The sequence below is a fragment of the Primulina huaijiensis genome, chromosome 8 (assembly GCF_012295235.1).
Source record: "Primulina huaijiensis isolate GDHJ02 chromosome 8, ASM1229523v2, whole genome shotgun sequence".
NCBI classification, from domain to species: domain Eukaryota; kingdom Viridiplantae; phylum Streptophyta; class Magnoliopsida; order Lamiales; family Gesneriaceae; genus Primulina; species Primulina huaijiensis.
The window spans coordinates 2,014,303-2,036,111 of NC_133313.1; the positions used below are offsets into that span (position 1 = coordinate 2,014,303).

The 21,809-nt window shown below is 35.5% G+C and overlaps 1 protein-coding gene across 2 annotated transcripts; it reads left to right on the top strand.

Moving 5' to 3' along the window:
• Positions 1-542: 542 nt before the first annotated feature.
• Positions 543-21,566, top strand: LOC140982972 (uncharacterized protein At3g06530). Of its 2 annotated transcripts, none has more exons than XM_073449779.1 (39): positions 543-894; positions 984-1,197; positions 1,353-1,448; positions 1,643-1,760; positions 1,843-2,013; positions 2,092-2,262; positions 2,537-2,592; positions 2,705-2,794; positions 2,988-3,133; positions 3,292-3,374; positions 3,454-3,567; positions 4,496-4,570; positions 5,303-5,471; positions 6,515-6,654; positions 6,776-6,868; positions 7,721-7,898; positions 9,030-9,124; positions 9,229-9,381; positions 9,462-9,615; positions 10,102-10,235; positions 10,383-10,452; positions 10,538-10,700; positions 11,513-11,588; positions 11,747-11,917; positions 12,001-12,066; positions 12,155-12,253; positions 12,888-12,977; positions 14,520-14,728; positions 14,860-15,070; positions 15,161-15,340; positions 15,557-15,652; positions 15,759-15,826; positions 15,898-16,249; positions 16,900-17,115; positions 17,503-18,174; positions 18,268-18,677; positions 19,299-19,545; positions 20,213-20,377; positions 20,875-21,566. In XM_073449779.1, exons 1-39 carry the CDS (start codon positions 723-725, stop codon positions 21,103-21,105), a joined length of 6,414 nt encoding a protein of 2,137 aa, XP_073305880.1. In that variant the 5' UTR covers positions 543-722; the 3' UTR covers positions 21,106-21,566. The 2 variants fall into 2 exon arrangements, with proteins under 2 accessions (XP_073305880.1, XP_073305881.1); XM_073449780.1 differs by having other exon boundaries at positions 5,306-5,471.
• The last annotated feature ends 243 nt before the right edge of the window (positions 21,567-21,809 follow it).

Here is a 21,809-nt window from a genome sequence, read left to right on the forward strand (position 1 = left end):
CTTAAAAAAATCAATGATTTATTGTATTTTATTTATACTTAATGTTTGATATGTTTAATTTTTAATAATTCGTATAAAAAAAGTTATTCGGGTAAAGTATAACACACTTTAGAAAATCAAATATAAAATATGATTCTTTGTTGCATGAATACGAGAAAAATTCTCATTTTACCCAAAGATATAAATCATCGGACAATAAAGCATGCTGACATTTAATCAGCCGCAATCTGTCATTAGGCGTGGTGAGGTGGGGTGACATGTTTGAGAAATTATCAATCCAATCTACTTATTTTAGGTGGCGTGCGAGTTGGTTTTGTATGTAATTTGGTAACTTATCGTTCTCCGAAGTCGGTTGGTGTACGAGTTAAGAAATTGTCAAATGTAAAGTTTCAATTTTATATGGCAAAATGAGCCCAACTCGTTTTGATTAATTTGGTTTCAGGCTGATCATTTGTAAATTTAATGATTAATAACAGTAATGGTAATAATAATGAACAATAATAAATATAATAATAATATGACGAATTTGCCTGATAATAACTACTAATCGATTGGGTTTGGCACAGCCGCACAGAGCACAAAACCCTAAACCCTCACTCGGCCTCTTGCTACGTCTGTAATTTAGCTCATTCCTCCGCCACCGCCCCTCCGCCACATCAGGTGATTCGGAAACTATTAACTGTCTAAGAACCTGAAAAGTTTCAGAGGAACTCAACCACAGAATGGCGGGAACCTCTATCTCATCCCAGCTGCAGGCAATTAAAACCATCTTAAACGTCTCCATCGATCCTGAACCGGGTAGGGGACGCCCGATAACTCGGCCTTCAATTCTTTTCAATGCGAAAGAAGCCGCTGACATCGACCTCGACGCCACCTTCGACATCGCCATCTCAGGTACTTACTTCTCGCATGTACCTTCTATAAGTTAATTACTTTCGTGGCTTATTTAGTTTCATTGATTTTATCTTTTTGTTGCGACACAGGTTTGGAGGTTTTGATAAGTATGGAGGAGAGGTTTAGGAAGTATAGGAATGATTTGTTTAGTCATCAGAGCAGGGAGTTTGATAGGGAGCTGGTGGGCGTTGAAGAAAATAACCGAATTAATGCATCTGTTTACTCGTATTTACAATTATTGTCGGGATATCTTGAGTCTTATTCAGCTTTGAAGACTCTAGAGTATTTAATTCGTCGATACAAGTAATTTTTTTCCCATTCTTTTCAACTACTTATGTTTGCTTATTTCTGCTAGCTTGAGTTTCTTGCAAGCAGTATTTTTCTCAATGCCTGCAGGTTTCATATTTTTTTGTAATGTTTAGAAAGCTTGACACTTTTTTTTTCACCGGGGGTTGTAGGATTCATGTATACAACGTGGAAGAGCTGATTTTATGTGCATTGCCTTATCATGACACACATGTATTTGTTCAAATAATGCAATTGATTGACACAGGGTATGCCCTTTACCACATTATTTTATGCATTCCAATTTTCTTGTTTGACATTTTAAGCATTAACTGTTTTTTTCATTTCTTTTCATAATGCAATTGTCCCATATTATGAAGATGAAACTTATGCGAATTCGTACCAGTACATGATGTGCTTCAGCATGTAAATTTACCTTAATTGTCTGATGTTGGTCGTGCAGTAACAGTAAGTGGAAGTTTCTAGACGGAGTTAAAGTATCAGGTGCACGATTGCCTAGGGAAGTTATTGTGAAGCAGTGTATTCAAGATAAGGGCATTTTGGAGGCTATATGTAATCATGTAGGAATTCATTATTGACTTCTGTTCTTCTGTTAAATTCGACTCTCCAATCGTGAATTCTTATATGCGTTAAAAATTCTAGGCTGCAACCATAAAAAAGAGAGAGCCATCATTGCAAATGACTGCATTCTGCACAGCAGTTGTTTTTGAAGTTCTGGGGCTTGCCGTCACTATTGATAGTGACATCGTGAAGAGGATTCTTATGTATGTTAGTTCAGGGCTTAAACCCAATGCCAGGGGACTGGACCAGAAGGTCAATTTCTACCATTATACCATGTTGACTAAATACAATTTTGGTTCCTATTGGGTGACCTTTTTTTAATGTATACAGGCTGGTGCATTAATGATTGTTACTTTACTTGTCCAAAGGGCTTCTCTGGAACCTAATGTTGTCAAAAGCTTGATGCGGTCAGTTGCTGACATAGCCAGGGTAGATGCAAAGGAAACAGCCAATTTCCAGTGGTTGCGCATGTCGTTTATGGCACTGATAAAGATTGTTCAGGTACTCCATTTGTTATGACTTTCGAGGAAAAACACTTACCACAATCAAGATGACCCCAACTTCCATCGAATGCTTGATAGCTTCCCCCTTGGGCAGTGACAAGGCCATGTTTCATTGTGTGTTCATATTCTGTTACCTCTCCTTGTTTTTATCTTGTAGTCTCCCAATCTATTTTGTGAGGTCTGAAATGACTGTCTAACCTTTAGCAACCACCAGTTCAGGACTCCATTAAGAGTTACCTCTACTGATTGTTGATATCACGTTCTTTGTGTAGCTTCAAAATGTGGAATTAATCCCCAAGAAAACTTTAGAAGTCATAAATGGTATCAGGTAGTATCAGACATCCCTACATCTGTTTTCATTAGCACATACTGATGCCCTTTCAACCATTATATTTCAAAAATTCAAAAGTGTGTTTTTTATATTTCAATTGCTTTTGAAGGGATATTTCTGGCATCCTTTCTGGGTTGAACAAGGAGTTCAACATTGACAAATTCTTGGCCGTGTTGGTGGAGTCCTTACTTGAATATAGGTTGGTTGATACTCTCTTTTCCTTTAGAACTATATACTTATATTGTCTTTAAAAACTTAAGGTTTAATTTTGCAGTCTTTCAGATGATCCATGCCATATAACTTTATAATCAATAATAGTGACTGTACCCATGGAAGCATGTGTTAATCTCATTGTTTCTTAAGTTCTCACTTCATGCTTGAAAATTTTGCAGCCCTTCAGATGATCTATGCCATAGCTCTTTATTATCAATCATGGAGACTGTTCCCATGGAAGCTTATATTAACCGCATCATCTCTAAAGTTCTTACTTCAATCATGAATAAATCACGAGAAAAGAATTTGGTGTCATCTGAATCAGGTTTTTGTTTTACCTGGAACTGAGCTTTTCATCTCGGCTGCTGTTGTTGCTTTAACTTAATTACTTTTAATATGCTTCTATGCCTGCTTTTGGTCGAGTATTGCTCTTTCAGAGTCATCATGGCTTGTCTGATTTTGCTGGTTTGAGATACTTATCAGGGCTCCATGGTAAACGCATTCTGGTTACTTTATGTGAGAAGTACCCAAACGAATCACGTGTAGCCTTTTATACTTTCTTGAAGGTTTGTTATCCTCTCCTTATCATGAATGTTATTCTTTCTCAGTTCTTCCTATGGATTTAAATAGGATGCTAACATGCAGTCAAGGAGAGTTGCTCCAAGCCATGAAATACTATGCCAGATATTGGGTGAAGATTGGAAGTTCTCAACTGAAATGCCTGACCCGAGGATAATTTTTGCTCTGGAACATGTGGAGGTAGCATTCTTTTATATGTACTCCTTATGTGCCGCCCTTTGGGACCGAGATATGGGTCTATTAACAGGTTGATCATTTAAGTCTGTGATGTGTTTTGGTTTAGAGGATTTGCGGCCCTATCGAGCTATTGTGAAAGTGAGTTGGAGGCTCGATAAATGAGAGAACTTCGCGATCTAGTACTTGAATTTGGGGATGAAATTTTAACTTGTTTTATAACCGGCATGCAAATTTATACTAAGTTTCCCCAACAAAAGATAACCACAAAATTCCTTGAAAAAAAAAAAGATAACCACAAAATCTGGAAAAAATAAAGTTCCAACTAGCCCATCCTTATCCCATGTTGTCATGCACATGGGATAACCCTTTATTAATAACCAACGATCCTAAGATAACAGAAGGAAAAAAATGCAATCTGGAAGTCTTCTATTCCTTGGACGTTTGATTCTTGAATTTGCTGTGTGTGTATCTTTGATAAACAATGGGCTCCTATGCATAATTTCTTGTTTGTATGGGCTTGTGTTTTCGGCCCATGACAGTACAACAGGTTGCAATGTTAGCGTTGTCCATGAGGTTTTGACATTGTGTTTCCGGGACACAAGGACTCTTTTTTGTCCTTTCCCTGTAATGGTCTCTATACCTCTTTAAATTCCTGAAGGGATAAATAATGCTCTTTCAGAGTCATGCGATGGGATATATGGCTCCCGTGTCTCCTTGTTCTGGTAAAACTGTGTTTACTTTACCCTTCATGAACTCAGTGAGGTCGTGTCCGTAGCTTGTATTCAGATTAAAATATAGAAGTGCAGTGTCTCTGGTTATTTAATTTTGTTAATCCTTGTAACTTATTTCTTGCTTGTATGCATTTCTCTCAACTTATGTTTGGAATATTGGAATGAAATATTATTTCTGTCATTCCATTGGAATATTACAGGCTGAGATACGACGGTCAGCAATCTTGGGCTTGGACGTAGTTAGCATTCTGCAGGATAAAGCTGCTGGTTTAAAGGTAATACTGTTTTGTTTTTTCTTTGAAAATGACCATGTTGTGTGCATTTTCTTGGAATTTATTTATTGAGCAAAATGGAATGCATTCCTGAGAGATGCTTAGGCACTGATACATCACTTGTCGATACTTTTGACTTAACAAATCAGAGAACTTCTCCTTGTGTTGATTGTATTTGTTTTCTAGCATTATTGATGTAGTACATATTTTGTGTGTTTATTTTCTAGAGGCATTGATGTCATACATCTTTGTTAATTTTGGCCTTTTTGCACGACTTGAGTTTGGATTTCAAATTATCATTACCTGTGCAATGTGTTTGAGTTTCTGTTTTCACTGATCTCTAGATCTAATTCTCCTCAATGAAATCATATCTGGTCTACTTTCCAGAAATTAAATATTCACAAGCTCATCCAGTTGATGAGTATTGGTTTTATACATTTGTGATTTGATTTTACTCCAAGTAGCGCGTCACTTGTCGATAATTCTATTCCCAAACACGTTACCTTTTTTTAAGAATTCAATCTTCTGATCTATCACACCGTGTTCTTGATATCATTATAAGTGAGGTTCAAATTGGAAAGCTTTATTAGATTCTTCATATTTAGTTATGTAATATGATTTTATTATTACTGTGTTGGATTCCAGTACTTTGGTTAACCGATACTTTGGTCAATTCTCTATCACCTTATTTTCTTTTTGCGTATTTTTTATACTTTCTTTCTTCTATCTGTCCAGAAGTTTGATGCCATTCAAGAAGCAATACTGCACCGACTTTCTGATGATGACATAAGTGTTGTCCTTGCAGCTCTGAATTTGAAGAACTTATCTGAAATAATAAGTTTGCCTCTTCTTATTGAAGCGCTACAATCTGTGCTTCAAAGATGTATTGATATTTTATTGTCAAGTGAGTATGCTGTTAATTTGAGTCTTCTAGTTTCGTTTAGCTCCTATTCTTTCACAAAAATTGAAGAGTAAAGTGGTTGGATTAGAACAAGTTCGAATGCCGTGGATTCATATGACCAATGATTTTGACCTATTAAAAAGAGGTTAAACTCTGAATGATTGCTCATAACCAATCATTCAAATACAAAGCTGGAACTTAAGTGGCATTTGAAAGGGCTGTCACCTTTTTCTCATTGTTTTATTGAGTTTTTTAGATGGATGGGCTTGAATTTAAATGATATCATCAGAAAGACTGCTTGCCGTAACTCCTTTTGATTGTGCAGGAGCAAATTGATGTGATAAATAATTTGTGATGTTTTTGTCAGATTTATGTTTTTATTTTTTTGGAAGAATATAGAAAAAGGATGAGAGTAATTATTGTATTTTACAAGGTGTTTGAGTAGTAGTTGTGTGCAAGCATGTAAACTCATAGCAGGAATCCAACTTAACTCAAAATTAAGTGGTTGAATGCATGTAATCATCTTTATGATATTTGCGTTCCATGCTTCAAAAAATAATTATGTTTTACACCTGCCTTTCTTGCTTTTTACATATAATGCTCATACGAGTTTTCTCTCTGGTGAAAGGTGGGCATGATTGTAAAGAACAACCTAATTACCGTAGTTTGGAAGAAGTTCACATGTTTGCTGTTGAAGATTGACAAAAGCTAACACGTGGAAGTAGATAATAAATGGGTTATGCCAATTTGTTGTGCTAGTAATGGATGATTGCTTACTTCATGTGATTTCATTGCTTACTTCATGTGATTTCTGTGCTTATCATTGAACTTTGGAACCTTTTTCAAATAATTGCACCCACAGCAATACTACGCAACTCTTTATATCAAATTAAGGAATAGAAGCGAGAATTTTGGTTTTTGGATTTATCTGTTGGCCCACTAGAACTTGTTGATTGTTCCTCCAGTGCCTGTATTCAACATATTTAAATTTTCCTGTACTGGACATATTTAATTTGATTTGTTCTCCAATGCTGCTCAAAATGCAGGTTCATCAACAAATCTAGTTTTGCATGAAGATGCAGCTATATCGTGCCTTCAACAAGTTATAACAAGTTTCAAAGATCAAGAAAAATATGCAATGACATTAGCAACTATGATTTTCCCATTAGTTCTCATTCGTCCCAAGGTTTCCTTTTTTTTTTTTGTTGTTATAAATTGTATGATTGCTTGGCTAATTGTAGTATGCAGCAATCTGTAAAAATTATTTGTATCACCTTCTAATTTTGTGTTCTTATTGTGTGAACCAGGCCCAGAGATTAAATTTGAAGGCATTGGAATTGGTTAAAGAGTTTAAGTGGCCTTTTTATGAGAACCTCGTCAATCCTTCTGGGGCAGAGAAGGTAAATTTATTTTGAAAGCGGAAAGACGATATTAGATGTATTGCCGCAGTGATGCTTAAGTAGCAAGTTTATAACAACAATTCATAAATAATTGACGAGGAAAAGAAGTGGTTTCCTGATGATAACTTCTTTTATTTAAATTGTCACTAGTGGGTGTGGGAGATTATAAATTCTGTTCTTGATCTTTGTCGTGTGTTATGAACTATTCTTCAGCAATTCAAATACAAGTCAAATCAACAAGAAATAAACAAGGAATCACAGAATTTTAGCGACAATATGCTGATTAAAAGCATGTTGATTGAACAAGGAAACTTCTTAGTAGCGATACTTGGCTGAAACTATCCATTTTATGAGAGAAGATAATCAATACTTCTGCCTTAGCACAAGCTAGCAATAACTGAAAATGTGCTTCGATTGTCCCTCTTAACTCTGGCCTCATTAATTCTCTTCCCCTTCCCCTTGCAGTATATTCTTGACAATTGCGAGAATTTATCCTGGCCTTTTAGGCACATTTTATTTGGGCCGGCAACATTGTTTCAGTTTTGTTTTTGGTTTTCATGGCTCGCCTTTCAATTCCACATTATTCTGGATGCTGAAATAATTTCAGCATGAAATTTTCGCATTGCTTGAATTCTCCCCAGCAGAAAATATTTGTGCGAGTTATTCCTATATAGGAAATCTTCACACACACCACTCACGCATGGTGTATCTATGGGAAATGGATGACAAAAATTCCTTACCAATAAAGTAATTTTTTCCTCTACAAATATATCAGATAAACAACTGTGGTTAAGCTTAATTTAGCATATTTCCCTATCCGTGGGTTTCTAATAGTATCATAAATAATTGCAGAAATTGGAATTCGGACACATATCTGCTATTAATATGGAGAACATATGTAGATTAGCCGAGACATTCTCTTTAAGCCCCGATGAGTATATGCCGTGGCTTGTTAAATGCTGCAATTCTCAGGAATCGAATGCATTATTCTTTCTGGTGCTATTGCAGACCCTGAAGATGTTAAAAATGGGTAAATACGCCTCTCCTCCATGCATAAAACACTTCATTTGTTATCTGCACTAATGAATGCCCTTGGTATAAATATTGATTTCTTTTATATTATAAAACCGTTAATGAATGCCTTTGAGATTAGGGCATCTGACTGGATTGAGAAGCATTTAGAGTTTAAGAATTTATCGGTTTTAGATTTAGTGAAGGATTGAAGTTTTATTTGTTGTTGATATGATCCATGATTTTGTTCTTCATTTTTCACGTCGCGGGTTTCTTGTCCACTTCTTGTAGCTATCAGATTTTAATTATTTGATATAATATTTCCAAAATAACTATTAGTGTGCTTTATCGTTTAGATTGATATTCAAGTTGTACTTTTGTAAATTCGAGGGGGTGGTTTATCTGCTTGATTTGCAATTGATGAAAGCCTGTTGCCATCACTTTGGTTGCCTGCACTACAGTTTTTTCCCGAAATAAGTTTATATGTTTTTGTCTCATGCTGGTGCATTATATGAAAAACTTCACATTTGCGGCCATTTATTGTGGTTGGTTGTTTGCTAAAACATTTGGAGAGTTCTAATAAACTGGTGTCTTGCAACAAGTTACTGTGATATAGGAAATGTTTTTGAATAACCTTGTGGGATTCCTCAGTGTTCTAGACTTTTACTGGCAAGATGGGCATGTCAGCCCCTTATATATTAATTTATATTCTCTTTAAGAGAATATGGTAAAATATCTTGTAAGCTTAGTTGCTGAATTTTTTTGGTTGTGTTATTTCGCTGTTTGTTCTCTGTCCCTTTTTCATTCAAGGCACTATTATGCAGAGAGTTTTTTTCATTTATAAATCTGCTTTTGTATATTGTTATGTTGGAGCTTTACAGCTTGATTCTGTTGGAGGAAGGTTTGATGTCGGGATTTTATTATTTTCTTGAGACATTTTCTCCATTCCAGTTTGAAACATGTGTTTGATTGATGCTACTGATTATGTACAGGAAGTTTATGCCTGTTAGGGACTTTGGTTTCATTTTCCTTTGGATTTCTTCTTTTGATTTTTAAGGAATTATTATTATTTTTCGTATTTAAATTTTAAACCATAATTGAGTTCTTGGTGTAATGTTATGGATGTAATTGTCACCTCATACTTTGTCAGATCATGATCAATTTCCCGAATTTTTTGATTGTTGCTTCCCGTTCCTAAAAAGTGAGTGGGAAAAGCTCGAGTCTATGGGGATTTCAGCAGAGCAGGTGACCTGATTTTTTTCCCTACTGTTTTTGTGCTGTGTATATTTCGGTCGAATGATCACCTCATATCATTTTTGTGGTTCTGGCATTAATTGTGTGGCCAACAGTCCAAGAAGAGAATGCTGGATTGTGACTGTAAAAGAATCTTGGAAGATCTTGTTGACACTGACACCAAAGACCTCAATGTTGAGCTTCTTTCCTGCCTTTTTTTGGGGTTATTGCAAGCGTTTAACATGACAGCGCCTGAAAATTTGTCTTTGGTTGGTGACTCGTTAGCGATATATGTTGTTTATTAGTTGTTTTAGACATTTTGGTGCCTTTAAAATTTTATCTGTTGTAGGATGTGAAGGGGAAGTTTGTCTGCATAGTTGAAGATTTATTTTTATTCTTTACATCCCATTCCAATGATGTTTTCAAGATCCATCTGGAACACCTTGTGAAGAAGTGCAAGATTTATCCGAAGGAAATAATATTGAAATTCCTTACAGAAGAAGGTATGGTTATGCCACCCTCATAATTGCTTTTGTCTTGTCATTTCCTTGCTTCTCTTGTGTTACTGTCAGTTGTCTGGGATCTAGCTGATGTACATCACCTTGTGCATGATTCCTAAAAATGTGCAACTTGAATTGCTTGGGCATTCTTTGTCTAAATGATTGGGGAAAGCAGTTGATAGTAATGGTATTTATCTGGTTTTTGTGTTGCTATACAAATATAGAATCATTTAAAATTTATGTGTCTTGTTACTATCAGAATCAGATGAAGACTTCAATGACAGAATTGGAAGTTGTTTCAAGTGGTTAGGAATTTTCTGAATTCATTTAGGAGAATCTATTCATTTCTTGAATTATTACCCCTTTTGTCGGCTGTTTTTAGCTCACATGTTTCCTTTTAAATTTTATCTTTTGTTAAATCTTCCTTGGTCTTTTCGTTAATTATTTTTCGCTCAATTTTTTCTGTGTTTGGGTGCTTTAATTTTTCAGGTGTTCCCTACTCCGTTCAAGTTCAGAGTCTTCGTTGGTTCTCTCATCTTTCTTCTCAATTAGACAATGGTTTAGGTCTTCAACTCCTTGTGGAATTCCCTTGTATTCTAGTTCCATTATCAAGTGATAACAAGGTTTGAAACATTCGAGCTCATTATAATTTTTTTCTTTTTCTTAACCTATCCTTTTTACTTTTAAATTTATAACCTGAACGGGTTGCTTTGATTATCTTAATTCTTTGAAGTATGTCAATTTTGTGAAACATTATTATTCTTATATAGGATGTAAGAATGGCATCCATGAGCTGCATTGAAGGTCTTTTTGAAGTATGCTCCCATATTAGTAAAAAAGGTATTGCTCTCCTTAGATGTACTTCTAAATACGACTCAATTTCCTCTGTATTTCATATTGGTATTCTAATCTAGAAATATTTCAGCTAAAGAGGAACTTGGGGTGCATTTTCTTGGAGAATTGCTGCTTTTAATTATCCAGCAGAAGAAGATGATGTTATCGGACAAAAATGTCCTTGCCTCTTTCTTCACTTCCATACTCAGTTCATCTTCTCGCAGTCTACTGCTGCATCCGGCTACCGGAAATAGGTTAAGGGCTTGTCTGGTTTTATTTTGGGAGTTTGTAAGAAAAGTTTCGAAGAAATATTTTTGGGAAAACATGTTGTGGAAATAGATTGCATGCTTGATTTTGTTTTGGTGAAGTAGAATAATGAATGCAGATGTCAAGCCATGTTAAAAATTGTTTGATAAATTAAATTTGGAATTTTAAAATATTATATTTGTGTTAGAATATAATGGAATAATGAAGTGGTTTTGGGAATACGAAAAAAAAATATTTTGGAGAAAGAAAATGCAAATGAATGAAATTTTTTTTTCGGGGAAGAAAAACCTTCCCCGAAACGTGATATTTTGAGCCTGTTAATTTACTAGTACACAGTGAATTATGTGTTGTCCCACTATTTATATTGTTGTGCTGAACACAACATATTATTTGATGCTTTTTTCTTCTTGAAGAATTCCATTTCTTTTGTTTACATGTTTTTAGCTTGTCAATGTAATTTTCTGTTGAAGCATCCGTGCTTCAGCATAATGGCCATTTGTATCTAGAAACACTTGTCTTAAAAAGTCAGTTGTTCAAATAGAGCTTTTACTTAGAAAATAAATGAAAGCAGTTTTATGGTTGGATAAAAGAGTTCATTCCATTTTTAATTAGAAAATTGAATCCGAAGCTCTAAAAACCATATTTTCTTAGTTCTGGTTGTATTTAATGCTTTTTTATAACATGTTTCTTTTATTTATTCAAACATGGTTTTCTAAAACATCTAATCTGACTTCTCTATCCAAACACACTCAAGTTATTCACCATTATTTTGACTAATGCTTTCACCATGAATTTTCAGATTCAACTCATCTACCAAAAAAGAGATATTGGATTTCATCCTGGGCCACGCTCTTAAAGTTTCTTCCCAGGCAAAGGTTTGCCTCCATGCATGATCTTCAATTTTAAGTTTATTTTTCAAGATTAACACAATGGCTATGGGAGAATTTTCCTTCGCCATTTCCATATGTAGTTCTCATTTAAATAAATGGATTAGTTGAAAGAGTTTCAATTTTCTTTGTGATCTTTGTGGCAGCTGAAAATTCTTAGGTTGCTCAAAGGTTTGGGAGGTAAACTAATGTATGTTGATGGAGCGAAGTTATTTTTAAATGATCTTTTGGAAAACCACCATCGGTTTATTCAGAATGACGCCTTGTATCACAAGTTGTCAAAAAATGAAGTTGAAATGTTGTGCATTTTGTTGGAGGTAAGTTTTTCAATCTATTTTGGAATAACGTATTTGTCCCAAAGTTGAGAATACTACATAATGAATGATTTTACGTTTTCCAGAGTTGTGTTAGGTCTACTTCATCTGAAGTTCAAGACTTTGGGGATTCCATAGCTAAAGCTTTGCAGGTCATAAATTTGTTTTTGATTACTTCGTTTTTAAATTCGTGTGATTCTGATGATCTGTGTTGAAGTTTTATACCTTCACTACTTTCAGTTAAATGGTGCTGAGGATTCTATGGTTGTGGAGCCATGTTTAACAGTGCTGAGCAATCTGAGCAGCGCGGTTTATGAATGTATGAAGACTGAAACTCAGGTGTGTGTATTTTCAATCTTACCCTTTGAAAAGGATTGAACAATTAGGTTTAAAGTGTTCGTTTTCATTAGTTTAATGGAGGGAAAATACTGATGCGATTAAAATGCATCAATCTGTTTATTGTTCCATCCGTAATTAATATAACTCATCTATTTGCCTATGATGACGTGAAAACATGGCCGTTACTAGTCAGAATGCCCTGAAGTTTGGTAAAATTAAAAAATTGAAACCATTAAAGTTTTAATCTGTGGGGACTAATTCTCTTAAATGGATTTTCTAGTTCTACCATAAATAATTATAGAAATTATAAGATTTTGGCGGGATCCAGGAATCTCAGGTTCAGAGGTTTAGCTGGCCTTGATGTTTGTACCTGAGTTCCAGTAACATGTGGAACCTTCTATTTACTTTGTACTGTGATTCCAGAAATTGATTGATGTTTAGTTGGAAGAGCCAATATATCCTTTCACATTGTGACCTTAGTTATGTTAATTAGAATAGTTGTCATTTTTTCGCCTTCGTTTTATATTACTTTGCTTGCTTTTGGTTATGCAGATAAGTGTCCAAGTAGGGCATTACCACGTTGCTGTTATCCACCATTGTTCAAATTTTAATGTTTTTATTCAACACGTTGCAGGAACTTATCTTCCGAAATCTTTTGATATTGTTAAGAAACACAAATTGTGACATACATAACGCAACTAGGGAGACTTTGCTGCGAATTAATGTACGTTCCTTCTTCTCTGTTTATATTTTCTTTTCTTTTTTAATACTTATGCAGTTGGTTTCATGTGTTGTTTTGTTTGTTTCATATTGTCTGTGAATCTATGTGAATCCGCTAATGAGCCTTCCCACAGATTAAACTCTTAACTTTTGCAGATATTAGTTTTTTTCCAACTGTTTTGCTTGTGGAAATACTGTTTACATTTTTACATATATTTACCGAAGCTGTGATTGTTAAATCTTGCTAGAGTCATTTGTCTCGAATTAATGTGTAGTTTCATGGGGCTTGGTCTGTTTGGGAGTTTTGGAGGTAGGGAAGTATTTTCGTGAAATGTTATGAGGATTTAATGCGTGTTTGGTCATGTTTTTACTTTTTAGGATAGAATATAGAATGGTTATTGTAAATATAAAGTTATGTTTGATTTTTTTGATAAAATTATTTTGAGATTTTAAATTATTATATTTTGAGTTATAGTAACATAGAAGCGAAAAGAATGGAAAACATATTTTTGAGAATGTGAACAAATTTAGTTAATGGCATTTATTTTTAGTTTGGGAAATGGAACACTATTATCCGGAAACAAAAAACGAATAAGGCTGTGATTCTTTTATTGGCTTTACTACATTCAGTCATTATAATAGATGCTGAACAGGATTTGCTGAAATTGCCAAGAATTTAGTCATTGTTTGGTTGCAATCTCCCATGAAATTTGTAGCTGCAAGAATTCTGAAGACAATGTGTAATGGTCCTGTGTGGTAAAGTCAGGATTATTTACTTTATTTGTGATATAAGCAGATGTCTTTGGTCAGCCTTTAGGTAAAAGATTTTATGTTTTTTTTCCCTAAACATAGAATGATAAATTAACAATAATATAGATAAACAGGCAAAGAGAATACCTTGCATGCCTCATAAATTTATTGAGTATCAGTAGGAAAGTACTGCCAAGCATATCACAAAAACAATGCGGTCCCAGTATTTGTGGTGTGTGACTTGTACTTTGTAGATGTGGCATGACATGTCACCTTCATGGCATGTGGCACAAACATTCTGATCTGAAATGTAAACATGAATGCTTTCTAAGGGGTGGCATTATGGAGAACTTAAATGAGAAAATCTACAATTAAATGTCGAGGGGTCGTAGAACCCATTATCACAAGACAGATCAGGATGTCCATTACTTGGTGTTTATTTATTTGATTCAAGTGACATCTATGAAGTCGGCCTTCTTGACCATCGACAAGATGGGTCATTATTGCTGGACCGTTCGTTTAAGTCAGTATTATTAAGTTTGGAATGACTGAGTTGTTTAAGTCTGTCCCATCCGTATGTTGAGCCCTTTTCTTCCTGCCTTCAAGTGTATTGAGTGCTTAGTAGAGTGATTAAATCCTTCCGTATACATGATTAGGTTTTTATGAGTTGCTGTTCATGCATCATGGTGTTACCTTTCTTTTTAATTCATGAAATAATATGCCTAAATGTTCAAGATTTTTTTTTCATATTATGTTTTGTTTTATGTGCAATCAATGATGCCATGAAACCTTCCAGGTAAGTTGTTCAGTTGTTGGACGGGTTCTTGCTTCCATCTTGGATCAGAAAGGTTGTTCAATTGGTTCAGCTCAAGGGAAGAAGAGAAGGAAGTCAGTCAAAAGGCAGACACACATATATAATGATGCACCCCAGGATAGAGAAAGTACATTATCTTTTATGAGCTCTTTTCTTGATGTATTGCTCATGAAGAAAAATATTGAGAACAGGTCCGTTTTACTCTCTCTATACAGACATAAACGCTTGAGCATAGTTGTGGTTTGCATGTTTCGATTGACTGTTTTGATAATATTGCAACAGCCCTATTATCCAGGCTAATGATTTCTACTAAATTTTGTAGAACTTCACTTGTTGGTCCTTTGTTTGAGCTCCTCCGCCTAATATTTGTGAATGATGACTGGACCCTTAAGGTCGCTGACCAGGATAAAGCAAGTACATTTTCGTCTGGTGCTCCTCAGACTGTTTCTGATACTGTAGCTTATATTCAGCAGACACTACTGATAACTTTGGAAGATATCTGTGCTTCCCTTTTAAATGATATTCCACTGAAGGTTTTTGCGCTCCTGCCTCTATTTTCTCGCATTCTTGCTTTAAGCTTGTTCTCTCCTTTCTGATCGCAATTGACTTTTGTTTCATGGCAGGAATTTGATTCTAATCTTGACTTGCAATTGTTGGTTAATTGTGCTCGTTGTTCAAGTGATGCGGTCACTCGTAATCATGTCTTCTTGCTAATTACTACTCTTGCAAAAATCGTACCTGACAGAGTCTTGCACCAAATTTTGGATATTCTCACAGCCATTGGGGAATCTACTGTCATACAGGTTGGTTGTTATGATGCATATATGAATCTCATCTGTGATGGTTTACCCCTGTTGTTATTCCATTATGGTGAAGGAGTTTAAATCCCGTTCTTGAAACATGGTGAACTTAGATTGTAATACCTTCTATTGCCTACTCACAAGCACTAATATATCAATCTAAATTTGAATTATATCTTTGAAACCTGAGATAACAAATGTTCTATTATTCAACTTTAGTGTGATAGCTATTCACAAAGTGTGTTTGAAGGGCTGATATCAGCAGTTGTACCATGCTGGTTATCTAGGACTGACAATACAGACGATTTACTTCAGGTAATATTTTATTGATATCGGTGAGACATACTTTTCTTCATTAGTCTAGTGTTTTCATTGACTTTTCATTGCACCATCCATGATTCTGACACTTAAATTCTCTTAGATTTTCGTCAACTTATTGCCACAAGTTGCAGAAAGTAGGAGGCTCTCCATTATTGTACACATATTGAGGTACTATAAGCTGTGAGTTTTATTATCATGGTTTTTGTCATTTAGCTTTTCCTAACAAGTTTCTCTTGCAGTACTCTAGGAGAGGCTGGTAGCTTGGGTTCGCTGCTCTTCCTCCTCTTCCGCTCTATAATCTCAAGGAAAAGCTTATATAGCCTCAATGCTGATGAACTTTCTTTGCGTAGCATGACTATTCTCATTATTAAGCAATGGGAGTATGGATTTGCTTTACAGCTATGCCAGCAGTACTCTTGTACTGTGTGGCTTCCATCGATCAACTTAACACTTCAGAAAATCAGAAGCAGTGATTTGAATGAAGTAACATTCATGGAAACACTGGTTGCGATTCAGTTTGTTGCAGAAAAGCTGCGAGATCCTGAAATGTCTTACAGGCTCGACACTGGAGAAGATTTAGATAAAATTCAGGTACAATTATATTTTCATGTTCTGTTCAACATTTTACTCAGTTGAAAACGGTTATGAAGTTTTCTTTAGTAGCTAGTGGTCTAAGCTTGTTATGGTAATTGGTATCTAGAAATGGATCGAGTAATGGGACTATTTATGGGTTTTCTCGATCGCTTGTGTTGGCTGTGGATTTTGGTGTTTTCCTCTACTTTCTACCTATTTACTTTTCAACAGTTAGAGGCTCGTTTGCTTGAGAGAACCTCACGATCTTGATGCTCTAGAATTTTGGAATATTATCAACTTATGAGTTTTATAGCTTTATGATGTTGTAACTAACTTGAGTGGGAAGAGAATCATGCTCTTGCTATTTTTTTATTAAAGGCTACAGCAGTTAACTGGTTTCACAATTACAAGTTATACTCGCAAAAAACTTTTATTTGACATTCATTGTTTAATAAATTTAATGGATGTAATTTGTTTGTCTATGAGTCGAAGAAAATTTTGATAATTTGAGATCATTTATGTTGTGTAAACTGTTATTTATTTTGGTGAGTAGAAATAATCTGCACTTATGGAGCTAATCTTCAGGCAGAAGTTGTTGTGTGTATATTTGTTGTGTGTATATTTGTATACCTTCAAAGTTTACTCTTAACTGGAATTTGATCCTGCAGAATGTATTTGGTCAACTTATGGAGCAAGTTGTCTTTCATCTGCAACTGGTTGACTTCAAGTATAAGCATGTTGATGTTCCTGCTGTTATCATGAAGGAACTGAAGCAATATATCCACACTATTTTGAAAACTGTTACAAAGGGCTTTTTACCGTCAACCTACTTTAATGTCATAATTAAGTTGATTGGTCATGCGGATGATAATGTGAAGAAGAAGGTAAGGTGTTCCTTTTATCAGTGATTAATTTTGTGGATCGCTCATCCACTAATTTTGTAAACTATAACTCTATTATAATAAATCATAGTTTTTTATCAAAAAAAATATTGTTATGATCGTCGTTGTCGTCATTATGATTATGATTATTATGCCATTGCAGAAGTTGCAAGCAAATGATTTTTTTTGCGATAAACCATGTGTAGATGAGGCTTCAGTTTTGAATTAGATGTTCTGGCTTGCTCGCCAGGTCTCTGGCCTAACATATTCATATTCTGTCTATATAGTAGTGACTCAAATTTGCTCTTTTTATTTTTTCTATTTCCATTATTTGAATTTAGTTAGTTTTAAATTTTTCTTATTTTTGAGTTCACACACCCTGTTGAACAGGCTCTTGGGCTTTTGAGTGGAACTGTGAAGGAATTCGACATGCATACAACTCTTGAGAAGAAGGGTTTAATTTCAGGCCACAGAAACTTATGGATTCATCTCAATGAGGTTTCTCTGAAATCATTTGAGAACTTATGCTTGGAATTGTTGAATTTACTCGATGCCTCTGATGATGTCTCAAGTACTTCACTGAAACTGGCAGCAGTATCAACATTGGAAGTTTTAGCCAGCAGGCTAACTTCACATGATTCTGTCTTTACCACGTGCCTTGGATCTGTATGTAAAAGAATCCGTGTGGACAATTCTTCTCTTTCCTGTCATTGTCTTCGGGCTGCGGGTGCTTTAATTAGTGCACTTGGACCAAAGGCACTACCTGAACTCCCTGGTATTATGGATTCTATGCTGATGAAATCTAGTGATGTTTGCTCCGTAACTGCAGAAAACAAGGCAATCATTTACGGTGCTACTGGATCATCAAACTCAGTAGACTTCCTCATGTCCATTTTACTGACCTTGGAGGCAGTAATCAACAATCTTGGTGGATTTCTGAATCCTTATCTAGGAGACATTTTAAAACTGGTCATGCTTCATCCGTTGTCTTTATCTATCTCAGAGCTAAAGTTGAAGTCTAAAGCTAATACTGTGCGAAAGCTTATTACTGATAAAATTCCTGTGAGTATCTTCACTTAATCTTTCTTTTTTTATTCGCTTGCAATGCAGAATTATTGATTTTAACTTGCCACTGACTTTAGTTTACTTTACTAGGTTCGACTTCTGCTTCCACCTCTCTTGAGTATGTACTATGATGCTGTTAAATCTGGGGAGTCAAGTTTATCAATACTTTTTGAAATGCTAGGGAATTTGGTTAATTCAATGGATAAATCATCAATTGGTGCCTATCATGCCAAAATTTTTGACTTGTGTCTGCTAGCTCTTGATCTTCGCCGTCAGAGCCCTGCTTCAATTATCGAAATTGATGTTGTAGAACAAAATGCCATCAATGCTGTTGTTGCCCTGACTATGAAACTTACAGAAACAATGTTCAGGCCTCTTTTCATCAGGACTGTTGAATGGTCAGGTTCCAACATGGTAGATAGTGAGAACGTGCAGGAAAGAACCATGAGTCGTGCTGTTTCATTCTATGGATTGGTGAACAAACTTGCAGAAAGCCATCGGTGAGTTTACTATGTTAGAAATTCAGGTATTTCAATTATTTAAAATCTCATACCCCATCTAAAAGAAGAAGCTAGAAATTCATAGTCAGCGCTTTGTTTGAGGTCAGAGGCTGCTTGCCTTGCTTGTCTTCTCGTAAAACCTCGTTGTTACCATTGGCATGAAAATGGGAATCTTGGAGGATCTATCAGTATCGTGAGCAGTTTCATGTTACTGGGTATCATCTGTTGAGATATACTATTATATTTGGTTGGAAGTAGCCAGATTACATTGTGATTATCCTGTCTAATTATGTGGGTTAGCTACTAGAACTTGGACAATGATAATTAGGAATATGAATGTGAAACTGTCTACTCTGGGGCATTTTTCGGAGGTTCGCTCATGGTTAGTTGTCTGGATTTAAGACCCTTATTCTTCTTGAAGTGTTTATGTCTCTGTTCTCCATTGACTTTTGTTGCTACTGAGGTTCAATTGTTTTCATAAGTTTAAGCATCAATTACAACCACAATTTTCCTCTTCAGTTATGTTTTTAATGCTACTTCTTTTTGTAACATGAAACGATTTACTTTGCATATCCTTCGTTTTATCATTTGCCTAATTCATGGTTGTCTATTTTACTCCAGGTCACTGTTTGTTCCATACTTCAAGTACCTGCTTGATGGCTGTGTTCAACATCTTGCTGATTCTGAAGATGTCAAAACCGGTCCAACTAAGAAGAAGAAGGCTAAGCTTAGCTTTGACAAAAAAGACGTGGATCGTGCATCATATCTTCAGCTGTGGCATCTGCGGGCTTTGATTTTGTCATCACTACACAAGTGTTTTCTCTATGACACTGGGAACACGAAGTTTCTTGATTCTTCAAATTTTCAGGCAAGCAAATTTCTCACTTCATTATTCATGAGATATACGCTGGCTTCAGTCCCCCACTATAAACATAAAATTATGGGCATCATGTTCTCAAAAGTTGGTGCATATAAGTGAGAGATCTAGACTTTATGATATTTTTAATCTGTCTCTTCAAGGATGCACAATACGATCAGTTTAACTCCTCTCATATCTTCCATTCTCATATTTTGATGGAATATATTTGCCATCCTTTTAAGAATGTGATAGAGTTCAATCATGTGAATGCATCCTTTTCTAAGTGCCCCAAAATTGCCGTTCATTGGTGACTTTTAGCCAAGAAAATTGTGAACCCATCGATTTCCCATATGATTTTGGACTAATTTTCAGAAATATTGTTAGGTATATACCAATCTTTATATGGAGCCTTTGTAGTTTTATAAATAATGCTATGATTTATGGTGTTGCCTGTGTGGTGCTATACATGGCTGTAGTTTGAATAGTTATCCATAATGGAATACAGAGACATTTTACTGATATTTGAACAAAACCTCATTGTTACTGAAATTTATGACTTGCAAAGCTCGGTGATATTGCCTATTTTTGCTTTTCTAGCTTGGCACCGTGATGGACCACTTCAGATATCTACTCTCTCTTCTCGTTTTTCTTTTGCTTACGTCCATAGCTGTTGCAGGTTCTTCTGAAACCCATTGTGATACAGCTTACCATGGATCCCCCAGTTGAGAATCACCTATGTACACCATCTGTAAAAGAAGTGGATGATTTGTTGGTTGCCTGTGTTGGTCAGATGGCTGTTGCTGCTGGCTCAGACCTTCTCTGGAAGCCTCTAAATCACGAGGTGACTTGAAATGAGTTATTCCATTAGCATTCTCTCTTTTACACACTGGTTTACATTTGTATTTAACTTTTAAATACGTTTAGAATTCCATTGAATGATAGATAAAAATTGGTAGAAATATATAGGCAATTTAGGAACTATACATGGTTTCTTTCCTGTGTTTGTCTCACATTCAGCATCTTACTACCTTGCCAGCTGCTGGACTAGTTGGAAAGAGTCGTATGTCAAACCATTGAAAGAGTACAATTTAGCCAGCTTGTATGACTTGTTAAATTATTTTTCTTGTTGCATCTAATTGTCGTTAGAATGTACTTTTAGGAGCTGATGCGAATCTTTAACTCTGGGATCATGCATCGATGATTTCGGTGCTTCATAATCAGTTTCCAGGATTACTGCAATGTGTCATTTTATGGGCTCTGCTTCTGAGTTTTTATAACCTGGAAGAAATCAGAATCTGACTCCGGTTTTATTCTTGTTATTGTCTTCTTCAAATGTAGGTGTTGATGCAAACTCGTAGTGAAAAGGTACGTGCTCGCATCTTGGGTCTGAGAATAGTGAAGTATCTAGTTGAGAATTTGAAAGAGGAATACTTGGTATTTTTGCCCGAAACTATTCCCTTCCTTGGTGAATTGCTCGAGGACGTTGAGCTACCTGTGAAGTCTCTTACGCAAGAAATCCTCAGAGAAATGGAGACTATGAGCGGTGAAAGCCTTAAGGAGTATCTGTGATGATATATTCTGTTAAGTTTTTGATATGGACTCCTGTTTGAACTCAAATCAATTTGAGAAACAGCCAGTCATGCCTGGAGTAATAACACAAAAGTGAGCTACAGATGTCAGTGGCTTGCATACTTTTGTATGGGAGAGATTATGCTGTGTGAGCAGCAGTGAACAACCCCGAGACTAAGGCTTTCCCACCCCAGGGCCTCGCGTTTTGTGTAGATGATGCAAGCGAGGATATCTGCGTACAAAGATAGTGAGTTTTGTTTTTCCATTAGTCTTATTTGTAATCTACTTTGAGGAATCTTGTAGTTGGGGCGTCTGGAAACCAAGAAATTTTGGATATAATATATTATATTCAGTAGCACATAATATTCACTCAGATATTAGTGTATCAGTCTTGCTAATGTTGGCAATTCAATTGTATTGCCAGTAGTAACAAGGAATCAAAATAGTCGATTTTCGCTTTATGCTCTCAGTCGAAATAGAGTTGAATATTGCATAAATCAATATCAATCAATAATAAAATAAATGTTGCGGTTTTTTCCCAATTTTTATGTTTTTCCCAACATGAGAAAGAGATTTCATTTGAACAAACAAGTCTGTCAATACAACCTTGTTCAAGAACAAAGAGAGAGCACCCAAAAACAAAATATTGTTGTGAGATTGCAAACTTCGGCGACCCACTCGTTAGCCACTTGGTTGGCAATCTT